This window comes from Crocuta crocuta, unplaced genomic scaffold (genome assembly GCF_008692635.1).
Source record: "Crocuta crocuta isolate KB4526 unplaced genomic scaffold, BGI_CrCroc_1.0 scaffold149, whole genome shotgun sequence".
In the NCBI taxonomy this organism is placed as follows: Eukaryota; Metazoa; Chordata; class Mammalia; order Carnivora; family Hyaenidae; genus Crocuta; species Crocuta crocuta.
Window position 1 is genome coordinate 136,837 of NW_027551561.1, and position 10,049 is coordinate 146,885.

The 10,049-nt window shown below is 49.8% G+C and overlaps 1 protein-coding gene and 1 long non-coding RNA gene across 2 annotated transcripts in view; both read left to right on the plus strand.

The window, feature by feature from the left end:
• Positions 1 to 5: 5 nt before the first annotated feature.
• Positions 6 to 871, plus strand: LOC144219806 (uncharacterized). Its single transcript, XR_013331498.1, has 2 exons — positions 6 to 98; positions 190 to 871. It is a non-coding gene; the product is annotated as an uncharacterized LOC144219806 (long non-coding RNA).
• An 8,691-nt stretch (positions 872 to 9,562) lies between these two features.
• Positions 9,563 to 10,049, plus strand: part of NCBP3 (nuclear cap binding subunit 3) — a 36,970-nt gene continuing 36,483 nt past the window's right edge. Inside the window, exon 1 of the mRNA XM_077749819.1 lies at positions 9,563 to 9,730. Within this exon, the coding sequence (XP_077605945.1) occupies positions 9,563 to 9,730 (168 nt within the window). The remainder of the gene's footprint in view (positions 9,731 to 10,049) is intronic.

Sequence of the window (10,049 nt, forward strand, 5' to 3'; positions counted from 1 at the left end):
CCCNTGCACAGAGAGGAGTGTACCCTGCGCACCTCAGAGGGGCACCTGCCAGAGCCCTCGTCTACTGAGAACACTGATATGGAGGCTCTGAGCCCTCGGTGGGTATCCTTGGGCCTCGGTGGGGAAGGGGCCAGCACCGGAGAATTCAGATTCTTTTTTGTTGTCTTTTACTTTTGTTTTTAATGTCAGGAGTGGGTGGTGTAAAGGCCTGCTTGGGAGCATCTAGAAAGCTCTCCTCCAGCTTCCAGTGGTTTCCAGCACCCTCATCATCATTTGGCAGCCAGGCGGGCTGGACTGACCTTCCTTGATTATGTCACACTTGGCGCCATCTGGAGAAGGGGTTAAATGAGAGCTCCCGGCAGAGGCCTGAGCCAGGAGCGCCCACCTTCCCTGCCCACTTTTCTCCCTCCCTGTGCGGCTCCCCTGTAGAAGAGATACCAGGGGTTGGCCGGCCAAAGGCCATAGACTCACAGGGCTGTGGCCTTGTGGATGCTGAAGTAACTGGAACCCAATCTCCAACCCGACACTGGCCTGCCCACCCGGCCCTGGAAGCTGCCCTCACGTTCCTACGGTGAAGGACCAACTGCCCGGGTCAGAGGTGGCACTAGAAGTGGGACCCCGGTGGGGTGTGTATGCTGGCAAGTGGCCACAGAGAGGTGGGCCTGCTGCCACTGCTTCACCCCAAAGACAGTTGACATTCAGCCTGCTCAGAGCTGGTACGCTGGAGCATGTGTGTGGACCTGGCATTGCTGGGGCAGACATGATCTTCTCCCTGGGATCGTGCCTGGCTGGCTTGGCACTTACTGACCAAATGCTCAAGGGATGGACCCCAAAGGAAAATAAAGCAGGACTCAGATGCTTCCCCTGAAAACATGGGCCAACCACGGGATTTCAGTTGCCTGTGTGGGGTTCCTGCTGCAGGAAGGCTGGTGCTGAGAAGGAAAGGGAGGCTGGTCTAGAGGAGCATCTGTGTCCCCTTCATCTTTGTGCCCTGTGGGTATGTGTTGCACCTCCACGCACACACGCGCATGCGTGCCCATCTGCTGCACACAGCGCACCTGCATGCCTTGCACTGGCACATGCATCTGTACTATAGTTTCTATATGTCTTTAAGGCTATGAGCAGAACGTGGCCCATTGTCAATGGGCCCATGTATCTCCTAGGCTCCTTTGCGCCAAGGCATTGTAACCCAGGGCTTCAACCACTAATTCGGTACTGTTTTTAAGAACACTTTTTTAGAGTTCATGGGAGACTAATCACGGACCCACAAGTTTCCCTAAGCACCTCTACACTGGGGCCTGGAGGGTGGGAGTTTCAGGGGCCTGCACCACTGGGCCCTGCCCTCGCGGATCTCAGAGGTGGGCCTGGCTTCAGTGCCCACGTGAGCCTGGACGGGGTGCTTCCTGCATCACTGACGGTTTTGGTCGCCATTGCTGGTTTTGAATGTAGCACAAGTGATGAACAAACTCCATAAGAGTGTTTAAAAAATTAACTTCCCAGGAAGTGAGTTAAAAACAATAAAAGCCCTTTCTTGAGTTCAACAGCAACAACAACAACAACAAACTGTGTGTACATTTTCAACATCACGATGTGTGCTCTTTCTCACCAGCTGGACCACTCGCTTTGCTCATTTTTCTGGAAGGGTCTAAGCAGGACAGTGGTGAGAGGGACTCTGGAGGGAAGTGAGAAGGAGGCAATGAAGGAGACGGAGGGACAAAGCCTGGCTCTGGAGTCCGGGATGTGGCCCTTCCTTGGGAAGAACAGGATGTTTAGGAGCTAATAGGCTGCCCAGGTTTCACAGGGGCCCAGGGAGCCCAAGGTCTGGTCCTTGGGAGCCATCACCACTCCTTATAGGGCAGAAGTCCCAGTGGAGCGTCACAGGAGTCCCCGTAACATGATCCCAGTGTATTTACTGTGGCGCCTTGGCCTTGAGCACTGCTATGGGCATTTTGGACCCTGCAGCCCCCTGCTCAGAGTAGGCTCCCCATGGCCATCATGAAGAGTCATCATTGAGGTCTGACAGCCTCGAGCTTGAATCCAAGCTTTTGCATTTAATAGCTCTGTGTGCCCTTTGGCAAGCCATTGGAGGAGCCTCGGTTTTCTCATAGATAGAATGTGGATAATAGCAGCACCTCCTCGGGGGGTTCTTGTGAAGTTAAATGAAGTCCTGGTGCCAGGCATCTGATATAGTGCTGTGTATATAGTAAGTACCCAGCAAGGGAAGCCCTTAGAAGAGAAAGCTTTCTGTCTCCGGAGCTGCCCAGAACTAGCCTCAATGACTATGGGCTCAGCATATCGTGCATGATTGGTATTTACCCGTCTGTGGAGTTCTCAGCTGGGTAAAACTGGAGACCAAGCAGGAGACCAAGCCAAAGGCTATCCAGCCTGGTGATCAGTTTTTCCATCTGAGAAATGGATACCAAAGTTTCTCCTGCCTGTTTCCTGGTCATCCTGTGAAAGTCCCATGAGGGAGTGTACCAAGCCCTCTCCAAGAGGGGTGCTGGTGGCCAGGCAGAAGTTTCCCAAATGCCAAGACCAGTAAGTAGGTCTGTTCTTAGTTCTTCCCCACAATCTCTCACTTCTTCTCCGATCTCCTGGCCTTGGTACTTAGGACTACAATCCATCCTCTTACGGCTGCCGGAGCCATCTTCAGGCACCGACCTGGCCGTACTTCTCCCTCTCAGAACCCTTTCATGCTCCTCCACTTTGAGGCCCCTGCCATCAGTCCTGCTACCCTCTGTGGATGCTCTCCTAACCATGCCCCACACTCCATTGGCTCCTTACTCCCCACAGCTTTTCAGACCCACCCACTCCTCTAGGACACTGCCTTTCTCTATCCCTGCCTCTGCTTGTCAAAGGGGCTGGTTCATTCCTGGAGTTGACCAAGCCCTGGGCCTGGGTATGACAGGCCAAATCATGCATAAGAGCTTTGAATAGGACCACAGGTGCATGATACCATTTCCCCATGAGGAGCCTGGGTATGACAGGCCAAATCATGCATAAGAGCTTTGAATAGGACCACAGGTGCATGATACCATTTCCCCACGAGGACAAGCAGTCTAGGAGGCACACTATGGTAGGGAAACTGAGGCCCAGGAAATAGTGTCTCATTCAGTCACATAGCAAGTCAGGGAAGATCCAGACTAGCGCCCACATCCCCAGCCCACCCACCCCATGCGGGTCTTCCCACATCAGCTGCCAGGAAAATGGAGAACTCTACACAGGGTAAGGACATCTAGGAAAACCAGAAAGAGTCTGTACTTCCAAGCCTAAACACACAGGGGAACTGAGCCGAGGCCAGTGTGTCCAACTGGAGGCTAGGAGCCAGTCAGGATTTTGCCCTTGGAGTGCTCTGATTGCTTGCAGAGAATCTCTTTGAGCTCTGGAACCCACGGGTGCTTTGGTCTCTGCTCACCCCAATACCTGTCATCCTAGATGGTCTCAGCCTAAGGTAGAAGAGGGAGGGGTTCTCAAGGCTACTGAGGGTTCCAATTTTCCCAGGGGGATATGCAGACACATACTGGGACCCATATAAACACCCCACAGATTATGGAGTCTCACACACACAAACACACACATGCCTACACACCTACATAGTGTCTCCTCGGGCTAACAAGCAGGCCTGCTTCCTGGGCCACTGGGACTCTGCCCAGGGTGGCCAGGGGAGCCATGCAGTGGGTGGTACTGGACCCTGGGAGTCAACTGAGGCCCAGAAAATTCTGGGGAAGGGCTTGTCCTCCGTCTCACTTGAAGAACAGAGCCGTGGTCTGCAAGGACTTCCTGAACCATTCTAGCCCCCTGGTGGACTGGGTGGCCATGGCTTAAATGACCATCTTCTGCCCAGGTCTCCTCCCCCATACATACACAGACCTGGCTTTGCCCTCTGGGACCTCAGACTCATTTATTTCTCCAGCATGGATGACCCAGGGGACAAAGTCAGGATCCTTTCATTCCCCAGGGCAGCTGCCAGTCCCCTCCCAGGTCAGGCTGACTGGTTTGTCATTAGCCCATCCTAGTTTTGTGGTCAGCCTCCTGCCCTCCCACCTAGTCGGTGGCCTAGGCCACCGACTCCAAGTCACATCCTCCAGGAATTCATCCCTGGTCCATAGCCCCTGGGACACCCTTGGCATGTGGTCTGGTGTCCAGTCCTTCTTGTACAAGACTGCAATCAGGGCCCAGGAATTGCAACCTCACCCACTGGCTGATTCACTTTCTCAACTTATATCTGCCCATTGACTGTTTCANTGTACAGGGCTCTATACTGTAGGCACCGAACGGGAACAATGGGGAACTGCAACACCAGAAGGAACTGTTTAAATCTGTACACTTGGTCTCCCCCAGAATCCAGGGGACCATCCCTAAGGCGCTGGAGCTTTCATAAAAGAGGGTCCCCTTGTCCTCAGGTGTTCTTGTCTCCTTTCAGGCAAGGTGTGCCAATGTGCACCCATCTTCCCGGGAACCCCACCTCTGAGCTGAGAGAGGGCTCCCAGCTGCCGTCTGCCCCTCCCATTCCCAATTCAGTCTAGATAGTAGTTATCTGCCAGGATCTCCTAGGGAGCTTTGAAAACATCCTGATGCCTGAGCTCCACCTTCAGAAATCTGATTTAATTGGCCTGGGGTCTAGTCTGGGTGTCAGGATTTTTTTTTTCTTTTAATTAATAGACTTTATTTTTTGGAACAGTTTTAGGCTTACAGAAACATTGAGAGGAAAGTACAGAGTCCCCATACACCCTCTCAACCTCCTCTCCTGTCTCCCAGTTTCCCCTGTTAGTAACATATTGCTTTAGTGTGGTCCATTTGTTACAAATGATGAGGCTGTATCCACACAGCATCATTAACTAGAGACCACAGTTTATAGAGTTTACTGGCTGTGCTGTACATTGTATGAGTTTTGAGGAATGTATAATACCATGTATCCATCCTTACAGTTTCATACAGAATAGTTTCACTGCCCTAAGAATCCCCCATGTTCCACCTGTCTATCCCTCCTTCACCCCACTCTCACCGAACCCCTGGCAACCACTGTCTTTTTACTGTCTCCATAGTTTTGTTTTTTCCAGAATGTCATAGAGTTGGAATCATACAGTATGTAATCTTTTCAGCTTCCTAGGTGACTTTTTAAGTTTTTTCATCAGTTTTAATTGAGATGTAATTGCCATATATTACAGTACGTTTAAGGTGTAGAACATATTGATTTGATATTTTTACTGCAATATGATTGCCATTGTAGTATTAGGTAACACTTCTTTCTCTTCACATAATTTCAGTTCTTCTCGTGGTGGGAACAATTAAGATCTAGTCTCTTAGCAAGTTTAATATTTAAAATAGTTTTGTTGTCTATAATCACAGTACTGTGTATTACATCTCCAGAACTTATTTATCTACCAGATGCAAGTATGTATCTTTACCTAGGTGACTATTTTTTATTTTATTTTATTTTAGAGAGAGAGGGGGCAAGTGGGAAGAAGGGCAGAGGGAGAGAGAGACAATCTTAAGCAGGCTCCATGTCCAGTGTGGAGCCTGGCATGGGGCTTGATCCCACAACCCTGAGGTCATGACCTGAGCTGAAATCAAGAGTTGGATGCTCAACCAACTGAGCCACCCAGGCACTCCTCCTTATCTAGGTGATTTTAACAAACAATGATGGTTGACATGAATACCCTTGGTCTAGAATTTGGTACAGATAGGTATTAAATCTGTTGCTCCATGTTTCTGAATCTAATGTGGGCAAAAGTCTCATTTTCTTCTGATATGCCCATCCATCCATCCATCCATCCATCCATCCATCCATCCATCATTTCAGTATATGTCCAGGGCCTTCTATATCTAGACACCCAGCTAAATCAACACTATTCCTGCTCTCATGGCTCTCAAGTTTCCATGTGTGTGGATGATTTTGAACTGATATGAGTGCTCTATTGGAAAGGCTTGTTGTGGTGGCTTCCTAAGAGTAGTTAGGGAGGTTTTCTAGAGAAAAGGAGGTTCCAGCTGAGATCTGAAGTTGGAGAAGCACTAACTAGGCCAAGGGAGAGGAAAGAAAGCTCCAAGTAAAGGTCCAGTTGTGCAGTAATCCTGTGGTAGGAGGGAGCATGGTGCTTACCAAGAAGTGAAGCAGAGAAGTTGGGCGTGAGGAGGAGAACAGTGCAAAGTGAAACTGGAGGGGAAGGCAGACCTGGATAATGTGTACTGAAAGGATCAGTCTGGCTACAGTGTAGAGGAGGGATGAGGGTGGAGGAACCAGAAAAATGGAGAAATCAGTGGCGGAAGGGCACTGCAGTGTCCAGATAAGATACGATATGATGATGGCTGGGATGGAAAGAAGCTGAGGAGTGGTATAGCCAAGAGGAGGCAAAGAAGCAGATGGACATGAGGGGTACGTAGGAAGCCAGAGGTGCCTTGAGATATTCAGGGAAGATATGCAGTAGGTACTTAGATATGTGGGACTGGAGCTTGGAGGAGAGGGGAGAACTGGAGATGGAGATGTGGGTGTCCTTGGAGTATGGTTGGCAGTGGAACTGGAAGCTTTAGTTGTAATAAGATGGCCTAGCATGTGGGCATGGGGTGAGAAGAAAGAGGGTCTAGGATTAACCCCTGGAGGACTGGGTGAAGAGGAAGAACTTGAAAAGGCATTGGAGCAGGAGGGGCAGGGAAGGTGAAAAAGAAAAACCGGGTGTGGCTTTATAATGGAAGAGTGTGTGTGGTTTCAAGAACTAGGGAGTGGCCGTCAGTGTCCATGATGCTGAGTGGTCAAGTCAGATGGAGAAAATGAGGGCAGATAGTCTTTTCAAGAATTTACCTGTGTAGCAGGTTGGGGGACATGGATACAACTCCCTCACCAGGGTTGGCTGCCTCAGGACCTTTCCTTTAATTGTGGAAAATTTTCCTTAACTAACAACCTGCACATGTTCCAAGGATAGACATGAATTTGGGGTGTGTGGAGTGTGGGGTTGTGTTTGCCCAATTTAAAATGGTATTAAAGGGGTGCCTGGGTGGCTCAGTCAGTTAAGCGTCCGACTCCAGCTCAGGTCATGATCTCACAGTTTGTGGGTTTGAGCCCTGCGTCAGGCTCTGTGCTGACAGCTAGCTCAGAGCCTGGAGCCTGTTTCAGATTCTGTATCTCCCTCTCTCTCTAACCCTCCCCTGCTCACCCTGTCTCTCTCTTTCTCCTTCACAAATAAATAAAAACATTAAAAAAAATAAAACGGCATTAAAGAACATCTCTGAATAGGCATCACATCAGGTCAGTGGACCATGTTACCAATTCTCAGGTAGCATTTGATTTCACCCTAGAAGCTTATATTACCTTTTAATGGCTTTTCCTTTTGTTACCCTAGGAGACGTATGCTTCTATTGTTTTCATTCCCCTCCTCTCTAAATGGGAGAAAAAGAAAGGAGAGGGTGTGGCCAACTTCAGTCAAAGAAAAAAAGAGTGAATCCTATAGAAGACCCTGTTAATATCCTTCCTTGTCCCCATCTTCACAAATTTTTCAAAAGAGTCAACCATAATTTCTCACATTCCACCATTAATCTACCTTCCTCTTCATGGACATTGGTCTCCTCAAGATCACCAATGGCCAACAAATCTCTACTGTAAGTGTAGAGGTTAATTTATAGGAGACTTATAATGAGTAAATAATTCTTGTCCAATAGCAATGCAGATATTTTCTGTCTGGTAGAAAGGGAACCCCAATGGTTGCACTTTCTTGCCTTGGGGGGCATTAACCTGTCATGTTAAGTTCATTGCAATATTCCTTTGACTGACCAACTCTGTACGCATTCTCAAATTCTCTTTTGAACTAGTCTTCATATCTTACTGATGGTCTCATTCATTAATCAACGAATAAACACTTTGACATGTGTTCATTTTATATTTAAGTCATGTTTTTTGACTGTTTGGAAAATTATTCTTTACCCCTCCTGATTCTGTGGCTCCCCTACAGTAGGCTAACACTGAGGACAGAGGTGAAGGTGGCGAGGTGGGGTAAATTATATGAACCCACAAGGGATTGGCTACAAAGGGCTTTCCTGGCATAGTCTAGTCTTGTTTGCCTGATGCCCTGGCTTGCTCTGGATTCCTAATTCTCCTGACAGCTAGAGCTGTCACCAAGGGACTGGGTTTCCTCTGAACTGTGCCGAACTGCAGTGCCTGAGTCCTCAAGCAACAAGTCCCCTATCCTGCAGGGAGAGGGCCTATCCAGCTTTTTCTGTTGGCCTCCTGAGGCCAAGGCTGAAGAAGGATTGCTCCCTTCTCTCCCTAACCCCCCTCCCCTTCAGGCCTAGAAAATAAGTGTAATGGTGAGGTCTGTGACTCTCACCCAAAGCTGGCCACCCCAAGCACAAAATTGCTTTGAAATGTTCTTAAAAAGGCGTGCATATGCATTCCATGCATTCAATCCAATTTTGTAACTACTGTCACCAAACAAAACTAGCCCTCTAAAGAGCCCCACCTTGTGTTTGTGCTGTGATTCAGCAAACATTTAAGAAAAGCTTTTATGTGTTGTACCCCTTCTGTTGGGTCCTGCATCTATATACATCATTTAACCCTCACAATCTCCTTTTGGTGGTGGGGGGTGGGGGGGTAAGAAATATTGTCCCATTTTACTGATGAAGAAACTGAGATTTTTGAAGGTTTAAGTGGCGTGGTCAAAGTCACACGTGGTACAAGGGGCACACCCAGGTGTGTCTGTTGCTGATCATGTTCTCCCTTGGTTTATAATTATTTGTTCCTCCATGGTCAGAGCTGGTAGGGCCTGGGAAACCCGGCCCTCATCAAATGGGAAGATAGGGCCCAGATAGGGGCCAGAACTAGACCAAGGTAACACAGGGAGGGAGGTGAAAAATCAGGACTCAAAGCAAAAACTAACCAGTGGTACCCTCTGGAAGCCTAGAGGACTCTCTCTGTCTCCCAATCAGGCTGTTAGAAACGTAAGAAACTTTGCTCAGGAGTTTACAGTAGACAGAGCCCTGGGGAGTCAAGAAATTGCAGGTCAAGCTCTGGGCTTTGGGCAGGACACTACCCGCTTGGAGTCTCAATTTTTATACATGTAAAATGGACCAATTATTGGGAGACTCAGGTTCTCCTGAGGCAAAGGTTCTCAAGACAAATATGCTGTAAACCTACACATTGCCCAGAAGTGATAGACCAAGGCTCATTCTGGGGTCTGGAGCTGGACTCGGGAGGTCCAGATTCAGGTTTTATTCCTTAAATAAACCCTTGTGTAAATTTCTATGTCTCAGTGTCCTCATATGTGATATGGTGGTAGTAATAGCACCTATTCAATAGAGTTGTATGAGTTCAAGCACTTGGAACACTGATATGTAACGATCGCTCAGTAAAGTTGACTTTTTATAACAGGTTTACTGCTCAAGGTATACACAGATCTCCCTCAGGCCTCGCCCCCTCCAGCAGGCCCCGCCCACGTCCTCACTCGAGCCCGCCTTCTCTTTACCAGGTCCTGCTCCAGCTGTCCTGGGTTCCTCCCGGCACGAGGGGGCGGAAGCGCCAAGTGGGGGGCTTGTAGCCGAAGCAGGTGACACTCTAGGGTGCGGCGGCGGCTGCTCTATGGCCAGTGGCAGCGGCACTCTAGCCAGCGGGTGTGCAAGGCGGGCTCTCANCCCGTCGCCTGAGACGGACTCTGGTTTGGAGCGTGGCGAGCCGGAGCCCATGGAGGTGGAGGAGGGCGAGCTGGAGATTGTGCCAGTGCGGCGCTCACTGAAAGAACTGATTCCGGTACGGGCGGGGGGCGGGGGTGAGGAGGAGGTCGCCAAGCTGGTGTCCCGCGGGGGAGGCGGCCGGCGCCTGTGCTGAGGGAAGTCACCGGCAGCGGAGAGAGGCGAGGGAGCGCTTCGGAGGCGGAGGCGCCAAGCTCGAGGAGAGATGGGGAACGGGAGAAGGGACCCCAGGGCGCCCGGAAATGGGTGTTGAGGGGGCTGGAGAAGATGCGGGAGCGCAGGGGGGTAGTTGAGGACACCCCCTTTGCTGCTTGTCTGAGCCAGGCTGTGCAGAGGGGTGAATGAGGAGGGGCTGGGGTTTTCTGAGCCTTGAGATA